Source organism: Candoia aspera, chromosome 12 (genome assembly GCF_035149785.1).
Source record: "Candoia aspera isolate rCanAsp1 chromosome 12, rCanAsp1.hap2, whole genome shotgun sequence".
In the NCBI taxonomy this organism is placed as follows: Eukaryota; Metazoa; Chordata; class Lepidosauria; order Squamata; family Boidae; genus Candoia; species Candoia aspera.
The window spans coordinates 4399841-4414329 of NC_086164.1; the positions used below are offsets into that span (position 1 = coordinate 4399841).

At 41.2% G+C, this 14489-nt stretch overlaps 1 protein-coding gene across 1 annotated transcript in view; it reads left to right on the forward strand.

Moving 5' to 3' along the window:
• AFF2 (ALF transcription elongation factor 2) overlaps nt 1-14489 on the forward strand; it is a 301401-nt gene that overhangs the window by 218568 nt on the left and 68344 nt on the right. The window contains exon 8 of the mRNA XM_063313787.1: nt 4741-4792. Within this exon, the coding sequence (XP_063169857.1) occupies nt 4741-4792 (52 nt within the window). The remainder of the gene's footprint in view (nt 1-4740; nt 4793-14489) is intronic.

Sequence of the window (14489 nt, forward strand, 5' to 3'; positions counted from 1 at the left end):
CCTTCAAGTCAGTGTTGACTCCTGGCAACTGCCTGCACAGGTTGTCTTGGCAAGGTTTTCAGAAGGGGTTCGCCCTTGCCTCCCTCCTAGGGCTGAGAGAGAGGGGCTGGCCCAAGGACACCCAGCTGGCTTTGTGCCCAAGGCAGGACTAGAACTCCCGGTCTCCCGGTCTCTAGCCTGATGATTTAACCACTACACCAAACTGGCTCTCTAGGCACTAGTTAGAGGTCTGTGAAATATAACCAATAGGTTGGGGTGATATTTCAAAAAGGGGAAAGCTCAGTTCTAGTCTTTCTTTCTTTCTTTCTTTCTTTCTTTCTTTCTTTTTTCCTTCCTTCCTTCCTTCTTTCTTTCTTTTTTCCTTCCTTCCTTCCTTCCTTCCTTCCTTCCTTCCTTCCTTCCTTCCTTCTTTCCTTCCTTCAAATCCCTTCTGTTACATCCAGTACTTGACTCTGCAGACCTGTGAGTTCAGCCCCATTTCCAAGTCAGTTCCTATCATTCAGTACTTTCGGCCTGACCTGAGGGTATAAATTCAAGGCTGTCACAAAATAAATTTTAGCAAATCCTTCTAGATTGATTAACTGCCTTCCTGCCCATCTCCAGGGCAAGACAGGGGGGTGCAAATTGAGAAGGTACAAACAATCCAGGGTAAATAGCATCACCCTTATAATGGGAGCAGAAAGTCCTCCCTATGCTAGAGTTGTGGGGGGGGGGGGGCGGTTTACCCCCTTCAAGGCATCTGATGCATTTGTTATGGATGACAAGACAAACAGCTACCTGCATTTTTCAATAATTATGTCAGCCAGGTCAGAGAAGAATAGAAAATGAAGTGAATTCTTAATATCCTCAGAGATCACTTTAGGAAGCCGGTTGTTTTCATTTTTCATTTAGCCTTGCTGCCTGTGTTCACTTTTCCTTTAATATATCCAGCAAATGCTTTAAACTCTGGGGTGATGCCTTTGCTAACACATGGATTGTATCATCGTTTGGATTGGTGGGGGCAGGGGGGATGCAGCTGAATTTCAAAAACCTCCTGCAGGTCTTTGCTTCTGTTTGGCCTTTCCCTAGACTACCTTGAAACAGTGTTCTATCCTGGAATCATTTGCCGCCCTCAGATAGCCATGGTTCGATTCCTCCAAAATGGTGCAGTTTCCCACAGTTTTTCAGGGAAACGCACAGTCAAACCATCAGGCTCTATACTGCTTAAAAATAAAGCAAAAACAGCCTCCAATTCCCTTTGAAGGAGCGGATTAACAGATGGACTGGAACGATAACCAGGAGCGCTTTTGTTGAGATGTGAAAATGTAGTACAACATTTTGTTGCCAACCACAGTTGTAATTTTGTGATGTATGTACAACAGAAGTTCAGAACCACTGTTCCATAGCCTAAGGATTCCTAGACCTGAAAAGCAGATGTTGCACTGAATCTTGACAACAGAGTGTTTAAGGGGTTTGGACTGGCACCACAGAAACCCAGGTTAAGTCCAACATCAACCATGGAAGTTCATAGAGTGATTTGGGATTATTCCCTTTCTCTCTCAATTTAACCTCCTTCATAGGGTTGTTGTTCTGGGGAGAAACAGAAGGAGGAAACACTATATACCCTGCCCTGAAGCAGGATATAAATCAAATAAATCTCAGCCAAATTTCTCATCTGGATGCAAAACCTCTATAGTTCAAGGTCTTCCCCAAGCACATCATATTATTATACTTAATAGATACCCATTTCCCTCTGTCAAATTAATCCTGATTAGTAAGGGAAAAGATTCTCCACTCCTCTAGCACCGCAAATGAACTTGTCCAATAGCAAAGCGGATTCCATCAATAACTTATTCAGTTCACTTTTAATTATTCCAAATGCCACCCAACTCTGCCACCTCTTTCTGGTTGAGTTCTGGATTAGTTAAATTAATGAACCAGAAGACAGAGGAAGGAGCTGCATTCTTTATTAAGCACTGCTGGCTAAGGAAAGAGAAAAAGATAGACAAGGAAAACTCAACACTTTTATTTTATTTTATTTTTACAGCCCTCCCCTTTCTCCTCCCTCATGCCCCCACCACAATAGATGCCCCTGAACCTCAGATAGAAAAATTCCTTGGGCCGGTTCTATCTGCCAACCCTTTGGCCAATTTAAGAACAGTTCTGCACCAGCAATTGTCAACTGTGCTTAATTAATCATCCTTTGCTCTTTTTCTTGTTTTCCGTTTTCCATGTTTTCTTTGTCAAGAAACAATGTTTAGTATGTTAAGTGAATAAAAATGTGCATGGGATGAAGAAATAAAATCCTCCGGGCTTTTTTTTTTAATCATTTCCTTTCTTAGATCTCTATATTTTTAGCAACCCAAATAGATTCATTAAAGGTTTCCTTTGAAAAGCCAGACGTTTTGCATAAAGGGAGAGAAAGAGAGAGGGGAAAGAGAAAGAGAAAGAAAGGAAGGAAGGAAGGAAGGAAGGAAGGAAGGAAGGAAGGAAGGAAGGAAGGAAGGAAGGAAGGAAGGAAGGAGAGAGAGAGACTGTGTGTGTGTGTGTGTGTGTGTTTTGGATGGCGCTAATGTTAATAGTCATTCCCATGTAGCCTGTGAATTAGGTGCTGTTTTTGTAACTGAATCTTGAAGGCATCTTGGCCTTTGAGAAGACTGTAATGTACCTTGCTGATAACAATCAAGGGTAAATAGAGGTTCTGTTGCCACAAACATCACAGGAGAACCTATCTCACTGAAGCAACAAAGATGGCAACTGGACAAACAAGTTTCAAGCACCCATTTTTCCAGCCCCAGAATCCAAACAGTTAATTAATATTTCCTAAAGCTTTCTAGGTTAAAAGGATGGGGAAAAAGAGATGTCCAATCTCAGCCCCTATTTACAGGTTTACACTTGACAGAAGCATCTGTCATTGATTAGGAGGTTAATGATCAGTTGTTTCAGGTCGAGATATTCTGTAGCAGCTGAGCCTCCTAACAGCAGAGGTCATGAAAGATGAATGGCTTACGAACTGGTTAATGTTCTGTCTTGCACATTTCACAAGTAAGCAGAGAGGTTTAACACTGAGGAGCTGGAGAGCTGTTGTTGCTGTGATCCAAATGAATAGCACAGTCTAATTGACTGGGTGTTGACTCCGGTGATTCAGTACCTGGCCAGAGTTCTTAATTCATGGAGGTATCTCCATAAAATGTGTATTGGTACAAGTAGGTGGCCTTTAGCAAATTCAGTTGTGTCAAGTCTAGTAAGTTTAAAATTTCTAAACATTTGGTGAATATTTGCACCAGTAGCTCCAATTCCAACTGGTATGACAATGGATATTTTTTCGCACCAAAATCTTTCAACCTCAGTTTGTAAGTCCTGATATCAGTTTGATGCCTCCAATTATTGCCACATCAATGAAACACTTCTTTTCCATAACAGCGTTGCCTGGTGTATCATGTTCTAATGCTTATCAGTTTCAATTTTGAAATCCCACCACTTTTTGATCTAATTTTGCGAACCTTCCCCTGGCCCATTTTCTACCTGATGGTTAATTATTGCAATCCTATCATGGTGTTGTTTATAGGAGAAAGTCCTGTCAACAGATCTGTTTGACTGGTTTTACTGCAGCCATTAAAATGATGACGATGATGATTTTGAGCTACTATCTGATGCAGTGTATTTAAAAGGATTAATCATACGACCAATCCATGTTAGTTTGGCACATGTACATCCTCAAATTCATGGATGATTTTAGACCGGTAATGATGGCAATGTTTTGCTAGCCACACATATTTGGGAGGTGTGAGGACCACAATGGTGGAGCAGTCATGCAAAGAAAATGGAAGTGTATCTGTCATGAGTAAGGATGGCGAGCAGGGGGCTCCCTTCCAGACTGTTAAGCGCATGCGTAGCACTGAGGAATTGGTGAGCCATTCCAAGAGACACAGATTGGGACCGCCTTAACCTGCGGGGTTTATATGGCTGGGTTTTTCCCACGCTTGTTCAGTTTGTTAGGATTCCTGTTATGTATTAGCAATAAAACATTAGAGAACAGTTCCCTGTCTCAGAGTGTTTCCTGGGAGTCAGGACAGTATCATACATACAAGAAAACCAGGAATTATCTATTTTTTTTCTAAATTTTTAGAAGGTGGTTGACCTATTTTAATGCTTGCACTACACTTCCCACCCAAAATTTGTTGGAGTGGTGAAGGAGGCTCTAGAGACAACAAGAACTACAAGCTGTGGGGGTACCAGCAGACCCTTGACTAAATATTTTATGAGGAGCTCTGGCTTTAGATAATGATAAGCATTTATTGCTTTTGTTGGGAAGTAGTGGTTTCTACATGATCAATATGCACAAAAGACAAGCCAATTTGCCTACCCTGTGCAGTTTCCATTTTAAGTCTTCCTCAGTCATATTGCTGTGATGGTATTTGGGACTAAGAACCATCTTGGTGAAGAAAGGAACAATGCATTTTAAAGTAAAAATTAGCCAGTGAGCATCAAGGAAAGATGTTCTACTGATCAGCATCAACCTCAGAAAGCTCCAGATGTCCAGAGTAGCCCAGAGGTACGTGATGGACTTGTTTCCACTACTCCATCCTGTGTTACTCTTCTCCTGATTGGGGCTCCTGGCATGTTTCTGGGTTGAGAAAGGCTGATATGAAATGTATTCAGTAGAATTCCCCTGGTCTTAACCTCTCTTGAAACTCTACAAAGGGGGCTGTTTTGCCTAACTTTGCAATCTCTGTTTCTTTTTCTCTTTCCCCTGCAAAGAATGCTTGAAGATGATCTGAAACTCAGCAGTGATGAAGATGATAATGATCAGGTAAGCTTTTTAAGAAACCAAAAATTTCCAAGCTTTGCTTTTCAAAGTGCTAAAAGTAGCCTTCCTGACATCAGCACGGCAGCACTTCATCCCAAGAATCCCATCTTAAGGATGCCATTTCTGCCAAAATAGATGCACTTAGTTTGGTGTTTACTGTAGGCACTCTAGACCTTATTTTATCCAGGGGTCCCTTGGTTGTCCCTGTGCTTCCAAGTGGCAAACTTCTCCAACTCATTAATATCCTGTGCTTTTTACAACTCACAAAGACACCAGGTTGGAAGCCATTACGAAATCAGTTCTGACTGCCCCAGAACTGCAACTGCCCCAAGATGGCAGTGATGGGCAAGAAGCAGTCCCAGAGCCACAGATAGCCAACCGCAGTATTTTTGTGTGGCTCCAGGAGCATCTTGCAACATGACTGTCAAAAGTCAGCACCACCCTTTCATTTTGCGTAGGGAAACCTGGAGATCATGTTAAATAGAGGCAATATGCAGAAAAGCCCTGCCTCTAAATATCCAAGAAAAGGCAGAAAAATAGTGCACGAGCCCATTTGTATCATCAGCTTGCCCTTTACAGTCCTCACCCTCCCAGCTGTTCAGTGTGTTTCCCCCATGCTGTGAAAAGACTTTTTACACATCAGGAGGTGTCAAAATAGGCAAGATGGCAGATCAACAGAGCTTGCAACGTAAGCATCTCCACTACTTAGCCAATTTCAATCCCACCTCCGTGGATAGTGCCATCACTCCTGCATTCCAGCCTCCATTCATAGGTTCGTCCACACCCTGCAAAGCTGATTTATGGAAAATGAAGTACTTTGGAAATGAAGAATACTTCAGCAGACATCAGAGAGGTAGCTTCACATGTGTCAAGGCCATGAAGTGTGCCACCTAATCAGCTTGGGGATGTTAACACATCCTGTGGATTCAAAACAAGAAAACAAAGAGGGCTTGGATTTGGAATCAACTTTCATTTGCAACTTTGGATCTGTTACTGGTGCTGCGTTCTTAGTTCACAAAAAGATATCTTGGGTTCCTCTTTCAGTATCCCTTACATAATCAATATCAAATGCTTTTCTTAACTGAAAAAAATGCTACTGGTGGCTTTCTAAAATGTTGTTCTAATTATTTGATGTTAACTATAAATACGGTCTCAGTCTTCTGCATTCAAAAAAAAAATGCATGGAAGCTTATAAGACTCCAGTTCTTAACAGCAGGTAAACATCTGCCTAATGCTTTATTGAGCAGAATCATAAAAACAAAGATGTAGTAATGTCTATATTTTAAAATGTTCTATCAGTGTGGAATTTGGAGGAACAGATTCCCAAGCTCTTTGTGCTATAGAGATGGCATTTTCATAGCCACATCATAGCCACATGTTTAAGCAAAATGTAACCCTGCCCTATATTTTCATGAAGACCCTAGTCTCAATTGTGTTGGCCATGATCCAATTGCAGTCATGTGCAACTACTTAACGGGCAACAGCCAGTAACTCAAGATGGCTATGCACTTCCCCATATGCAAAGATCCTTCAGTGAGGTCCACTTGAGTCTTACACATCACTTGCACACTCAACAATCTGTTTGCATATCCAGATCTCTTTCAATTAATCAAGGAAATGTGCACAGTTGCCAACAAGAATGGTATGGACCCCAGTCTTGAATGGTTGCATCAAAGCTTTCTACATATAATATAGTTTAATTTAATTTATGATAAAGAAGCAACTGCTAATTCACTCCAAGCCAGATAATTGTAGAAGAAGGAATCATTATTATTATCTCTTACCCATTCAAGGGATTGGGCTGTTTGTCCCAGCCACCATGATCATCTTACCCCCTAGCAAGTTGAGAGAATTACAGCAAGCATGAATTGTTTTCATATTCCTAATGCAATGCTCCAAAGATTCCAATATAGATCTCCAGCCCCCCCCCCCAAAAAAAACATCCTTCTATCACCCAAGATAGTGCTTAATCACTGCCTGGAATAATTTGCATGGAGAGGGTGCTGAGCTATATAGTACCACTGCACTCAGGACAGAACATGCTCTTCAGGGATAACATTTTGGGCTGGCATGCCAGGGGCATAGTCCCAGCACCTGATAGAACCAGAAAAAGTGAGTCAGAACAGAAACTAACATTTGTTCAATTTGAATTAACCTGGAATGGAACTGAATACTCTTCCTCAGCTGCTTAATCATTTCCCCCCACTTTGTTTGTGTGTGTGTGCGTGTGCGTGCGTGCGTGCACGGATGCCTTTGAGTCAGTGTTGACTCCTGGGGACTGCCTAGACTAGTCTCTATAGTTTTCTTGGCAAGATTTTTTGTACTGGTTTTCCCTTGACTCCTTCTTCCTAGGGCTGAGACGGAGTGACTGGCCTAAGGTCACCCAGCTGGCTTCGTGCCTAACGTGGGACTAGAATTCATGGTCTCCTGCTTTCTAGCCTGGAGCCTTAACCACTATACCAAACTGGCTCCTTTCTCCCCACTAGCCCATTAATAATTACAGTTCAGTGACAATTGAGGGAGGGTCCCTGTTGGCCCAAGGCTTCAGGAGATGGGGTGGAGCCTGGGGGCTTCAAACTGTATCCCTCCTTTTCTCTATAAGGCCCCCAGATCTCACAAGACCAAGAAATGTCTCATCTCACAAGGCCGAATCATCTCATGGTTGATTTCTCAGAGTATGCCAGGGCTGCATTCACACAACACTTTTAACCTGACTACTGAATGAACTCAGAAATAAATTGAACCATAAACTAACCAACTGGCTGGGGTCACAGAACAACCTATGTCAATCATCATCAACAGTAGCACTTAACTAAGCTGAGCAGTTGTGGGAATGCAGCCTCTCAGTCCTTCACTGGCTAAAGGATGTTGTATGAACACAGCCAGTAAGTTTCTTAGATACGCTCCCCAGAGGGAAAAAAGCAGTGGCTTGGAACACTCTCTGTAGGAATAACTCAAACCTTTTCTTGCACATTTTATTAGTTGGTTAAGAAGTTTTTATCCAAGCAAAGTGTAGCAAAATCTAGTGTTTTAAGCCATAAAGGCTTACTATTTTTTTTCCTCTGTCCCCCAACTTCTTTGTTCTACTTTCTGCCTAAGAAGCAGCCCTCTTAACCTTTGAAATGTCTGTTCTTAATTTGAAGCACATTGATGGATAGTGATGTGTTTTGGACTACAGTAACTTTGATACCACTCACTTGATTCACTTCATGGTTTTGTGCATCCTTGGCAGAACGAATAGTTGAAGTGCATTTTTTAAATCTCCCCCCCCCCCGCTTCTCTTTTCCCCCACTTTGCTTACATGATCCTCTTTTACACATGTGGCCATCAGATAATATTACACTAAACTTCCTACATGTTAGCCATCTACTTGTAGTATTGCATTTATCGTTTCTCTGTTTGTATTGGATAATTGCAGGCAAAAAGATTTATTTGATTGCTCCCAGGCTTTTAAAATGGGAGGTTAAGTGCCACTTCTCTTTAAATTCTTAAAGTAAGGAATCTCTGTAGCCAACAATTTGTGTGTGCCTGTGTGTTTTAACCCTGCTTAAAAGTTAGCTCATTTGGCAATTAACGACCATCCTTTTTCTTTAAAAAAAAAACACCTCCTATGTTTCTCCTTCCAATAACATATCCTTTCCTGTTCAGCTACCCCTTCATTCCTTTTTAGCTACACTCTTTTTTAAAAAGGCTGTTTACCTTCCAGACCACACACACACACACACACACACACACACACACCCTATTTATTTTGTTATCAGTAGAAGCGCTGAGAAACCATTTCTCAGTCATGACATCAATACTGAACACACAAGGAGAACAAGGTCAGCTTGTCAAAGCGATGGAAGGGGGGAATTCAGATGGATGAGGGTGAAACTAACTATCAATAACTTTGATAGAGTATTTGAATGCAAGCTGTTTGCTTTCTATTGAGTTTCATTGAAGACTTGGGGATAATGATGTTGCTGTAACAAATAGAATAAATTCTTTTTAAAAATGGAGGGCCTCTTCCCCTTTCATAATGAGGCTTTACAGCAAGGTGCAGAATAATTCAGAGAAATTTTGATCATATCACAGGAATTCTTTCCAAGCATGTCAAAGTTCAGTCCCTGACTGTTGTTATTATTTTTTAATCCAAGGAGAAGCCTCCAGAGTGGCCTGGAAATTTGAGGATATCAAAAGTTCAGGAACCTCCTGGTTTTACTAAAAACAAAAATTAGCTTCATCTAAGATCCTGAAGTTTAGATCCCACATAGACAACAGCTATAAATGTTCAATACTTGCAAGAAAATACAGTATATTGTTAATAGAAAGGGCCATTTTTTAAATATTTCCTCTTCCATGCTTTGTTGCAGAAGAAGGCTTAAAGCAAACAGCCTAAATAAGCAATTGAGAACTTAACCATTAAAATAGTCCTCTCTGAGTAAATTGTTTGATCTGATTCAGACTGGGAGCTGGTAGCAGCCTCATCAGGATGGATTCATCCATTACATGATATCATAATAGGACTTGTTTCGTTTGGTCTTGAGAAGTTGTAGGATGTGCAAGCTATGCTTTTGAACTTAGGGTATTTGAATACAGTCAGTTGGGGGTTTGATCAGCAAATCATGGATCCCCAAGATTAGGTGGCAACCTATCCTGTAAAATGTGCTCAAAAGAAAGATGCCTGGAGTTGCTTACAAGGAAGAAAGTAAGGATACGAAGAATGGTTTTCCATGCAGAACTTCTTTGCAGCTTGATATTGAGATGAAAGAGACAAGGAATTGGCTTTATTGGAGAAAGAAGAAACACGGGTGCTCAGGACCGTTTGCATTTCATTTCTCGATGATTTCTCACAGTCTAGCAAAAATATGCAATTACCTTTAAAAGAACAAAACCAGAAACAAAACAAAACTCCCTAGACCTTCATAAGAATGTTATAACCAAAGATGTTTATGTCGATAACAGCCAGCAAAGCTCTCTTTCTTCATCTCTCGCACAGCAATGTCACTTTTTCCGCCCTTTTCTCACCGGAGAGTTATTCATTGATTGAGAGAAGGAAAGAGAGGCAGGGCTGCGATGAATTCCCTTGAGAAGCTCAATAAAGTAGACCTTGATCATAAAGGAGAATCTAAGGGCAACTGTGGCAAGTCAACTCAGGCTGGGAGAGAACTCCCGTCTTTTCAGATAGCAGAAGGTGACGTTAACTCATGGAGCTCTCCTCCTCTCAGCAATAATGGCAACACAAACCAAAGCTGGCAAATGCCAGTGCGTGTGCAGAGATAAACTCCCCCTAGGTTGTCCCCTTGTCCTCATAAAGACTTGCTATGAGCTAGATGAGCTTATTGGCTCCTTCTCTGAAAAGGTTTCACAGGATGGATACTGGTTCATCTTGAGAAGCCAACAGAAATGGCACAAAATTCCAGCAAAGAAAAAATCTGCAAAGGTCAGGCCAGAAACCAGGAGACTGCGACTTCTAGTCCTGCCCTAGGCACAAAAGCCAGCGGGGTGACCTTGGACCAGTCCCTCTCTCTCAACCCTAGGAAGAAGGAGGTGAGGGTGAACCACTTCCAAACCTTGCCAAGAAAACAGCAGGAACTTGTCCAGGCATCACCAGGAGTCAAAACTGACTCAAAGGAAGGAGGAGAAGGAGATGAGGAGGAGAAGGGGAGAAGGAGAAGGAGAAGAGGAGGAGGAAAAGGAAAAGAGGAGGAGAAGGTGAAAAGGAGAAGGAAAAGAAGGAGAAGGGGAAAGGGAAGGAGAAGGAGAAGAGGAGGAGAAGGAGAAGAGGAGGAGGAGAACAGATGCTCCCTCAAACATGAATAAAAAATTGAAAGCAGGGAGCCTATGTGTTGAAATAATAGTTATAATGTCATGTTAGGATCTGTGAGACTCAGGTTCCAATTCCCATTTTGCCATATAATTTATGGAGTGATCTTGGACTAGTCAATATTTTTTAGCCCAACATTTTACTGGGTTGCCATGGGCCAAAGGGGATCCTGAAAGTTGTCCTCCTTGCCTGGGTTTACAAAGATGTAGTTCATCTTTTTCCAAAGATCTGTACTGGTCACAGTTGTCCCCTTTGAGCCCTCACCCCATCATGAAAATTTTGTTAGGCAATCACAGGTTCCACCTTACCTGCCAATCCATGTGGCATTTCTATCACATAACCTATTTCGAGAGAAAGAACCATAAAGGTAAAATCATAAGGAAATCACCAGGCAAAGTGGCCAAATTGCCTATCTCAATCTGCTCCCCATTTTTCAATTACCTTTAATTATCTTAATGTACATTTTCAGATTCAAAATTAGCAGCGGATATATGTCGCCCTGTTAATGCCCCAAGGGAATCACTTCGGGCTTGTTTCTGTCCTTCACAGTATAATCTCCCCATTTCAGTTCCATTCTTGCTGAGATGGTAACACCGGATCTGAGTTTAAACTACAGGTAAGGGGTCCTTCCCTCCTTTCCACTAGACTATCCTTCTCCCCAGACTGTCAACTTTCATATATATCTGAAAGCCCTAAACATCTGCAGATTCTGCATTATGTGGGAACCTTTCCTGCGTTATATAAAGGCCTCAGTGAGGCACAAATCACTGCAGATATATATTTAGAGCCTACCCTTCCATAGATTTTACCGATAACACCTTTCTCAAGAGGGAGAAAGGAAACCATCTGAAGTACTTTAAATTAATCATCCAACCTTCAAATCACATCTCCAGCAAATCAAAACTTAGCCACCGAAATGAGAAGGAGAAATCACTCCCTCACTAGTCAGGCTGATGGAGGCTGGTGAGATCATTTTGTTCCAAGATTAAAAGTGATGAGTGTTAAAGTAAATGTGGGAGGAGGGGGTGTGTGCATAACTATGACAATATTATACTACCCCCATTAAAGCTACTAATGATCAAAGTTAATTATTTGTGTGTGTGTGTGTGTATAAATAATTTTTATTAAGAGTTTTAAACAGAATATAAAAATAGCAAGAACTAATACAAAGCAAAAAGAAAAGAGAAGGAAGAAGAACAAAGAAAAAGAAAAGTTAATTATCAAAGCAGAGTGAACTGTTCACTGAAGACAATTGGACTCAACAGCTTGCCATCCCAAGGAAGGGGAGAAAAAAGGAAGGTATAATTTGGAGGTGTACTTTCTTGAAATGAAGCTTTAGCAGAAATGTATACTTCAAAGTATCTGTGACAAAAAAAGTAAGAGATAAAGAAATGGTGCGTTCTTTTTCTTTCTGATCAGAGAAATGTAATTAGCCCTAATTAACAACCAACATGTTTTTGTAAAGCCATGTTCATCAAAGCATCATATACCTTCTTGGGTAGCACCACTTTAAGTGTGCTTTAAGGCAGGTCCTATCATCATCATTGTAGTTACTTTTGCTGAATTCCTTTAGATTTTATGAGTTAGGGCCACTTTCCCATAAAAAGTGCCCTCAAGATGGTTCACTGTGTTCAGACCAAACTTGCAAGCATAGACCAGCATATAAACCTGGCCATTTCAGAAGATCTTTGGGGATGACAAATACAAGTCTTTATAACAAATCATCCAATTGTCTTTCATATCACTGTGTCTGGCACCAGTATTTCAATAAACAAGAACTCCAAACTTTAAAATAAAAGCAGTGCACAAATGCTTTTTCTTTTAAGTGCACAAAGAGGGGGCAAATGTGGATTTAAATTACCTACATTTCTCAAAAGTAGCACATTCATTCAAGTGTTCTCAGGTTTATTTACTAGTGGGATGGTGAGTTCCAGACTCAGTTTCCTTCTTGTGGGCCTCTTTCTCTGTCTTCCTTCTCTTGGCCTCCTAGTCCAATGATGGAGAAGCTGTGGTCCTCCAGATCTCGGATTCCAACTCCCATCAGCATGGCCACTGGTGAGAAATGCTGGGAGTTGTGTTTCAGCACCATCTGGAGGATTCTGAGCTTCTAACCCTCTACACCTGCCACTTTGATCTCCTATCACTGCTCAGGAATTATCTGGCACATATGAAGAGTTGTGCTTGGTGGAGAGAAAGGAAAGGATCTAGCAATGGGCTGTGGAGCTCACTCAGGGGTGTTTAACTTGAAGAATAATGGTGGCACTTTGGTGGAGAATGCTTCAGGCAAATGCAGCCAGTTTCTTCACTCTTCAATTTCATGTCCTGATCTTCTCTCCCCACTCCTCCTTTCTTCCTCCCTTCCATCAGCACATTAGAAAGTTTTCTTGCCCTGTTTTCTTAGTTTCTCCAAGGGGCATCTAGGAATGGATGAGAAGAGGGCAGAAGAAGGCTTCTGCTATTCTTTATATGCATACACAGTGTATGTGTGTGTATATAGATGTTTCAAAGTGAGACTCTTTGGGGACACGAGACTGTGGACCTCCATCTGGTGGCGCAGCCTTAGCAGTGCTAAGGGAAGTGCATTTTCCCCACAGTCACAGGTTTCTGCAGATGCAGACTCTGTTTCTCTCTCAGCCCTCCCTGAAATCTTTGGGGATGGACTGTACTCTCTGCTAACAAAGCCAGAGATGGGTCGAAAACACTTAGAAATGTCCTTCTTGTCAGTAAGGACATTGTGTAGATAGAAAATTTGGATTCCAAACATTTTGCAGAAGATGCCATTAAAAAAAAGGTCTCTCCTCCTCTCTGTGTGTGTGTGTATACGCATGAAAGACATCAACATGGAAATCTCCCACCGCTTAAACAGTTTGATAGAGTCTCGCCTTTCCGCCATCCATGCCCCCAGCGGTGTTGCTTAGCAACATTTTAATTCAAGAAGAATGGAAGGAGATGAAAATCCCCGTAGAGAGAAACAGAAATAAGAAAGCCGTAGACAGATGATCTGAGTTGTTTCTTCTAATATACTGTGAAGATCACCAGGTCTTTTCATGAATGATAAATGGACTGTATACAGATCAATGGATTCCAGCAATAATAATAATAATAATAATAATAATAATAATAATAATAATAATAATGTTTTTTTAAAAAACTGAAACCAGGCTCTATATCTAAGGCAGTGCAGAGAGCTCTGGATTGACAGCAATTTGGAAATTTTGGAGTGTGTTTTTCTCAGAAGATTTAATAAGAAACTGATCCAAACATTTGGTCATCTGGCCCTTCTTGGCTGCTGGCTAATGAAAACAGCTTTGGGGGAAAGTTGCCCCTCTCTCTACCATGATATTTATAATTTTCCTGATCTTGTTTAAGGCCAACAATAGTAAAGTTAACATTAATTTCACTGCTGTGGAAATTGCTCTGAGTGAATTGTTTTGGGTCAGCACATTGCCCTTTGCTGAGCTAATGGAACAATCAAAAAATGCCTTGACATCCAATTCTCTTTAAATGCACATTTTCATATATACATACATACATGAAAATCTGCATACACACACACACACACACACACATCATATATCATAAACATAGGCACTTTCAGGCATCCCAGTACCAAAGGCTCTGGGTGATTCACCTATATTTCCAAAGTGTTAATGGTTATTAAAAATAAAAGAGGCAGAATCTTGTTGATGTATTTCTCTAACCATTGGTGAGGACAGCAGTGTTTGTGTCTGAAAGCCTAATTTAACACTTAAAACCCCTTCATGTGCAAACTACTCACAGCTCATGCTCATATATGCACCACAATCTCCCCCCTGTGTACATAGGAAACCAACCAGCAGCCACATAGACAAACCATTCATCTGGGTTCCTTTAGGGCATAGATCTCGGAGC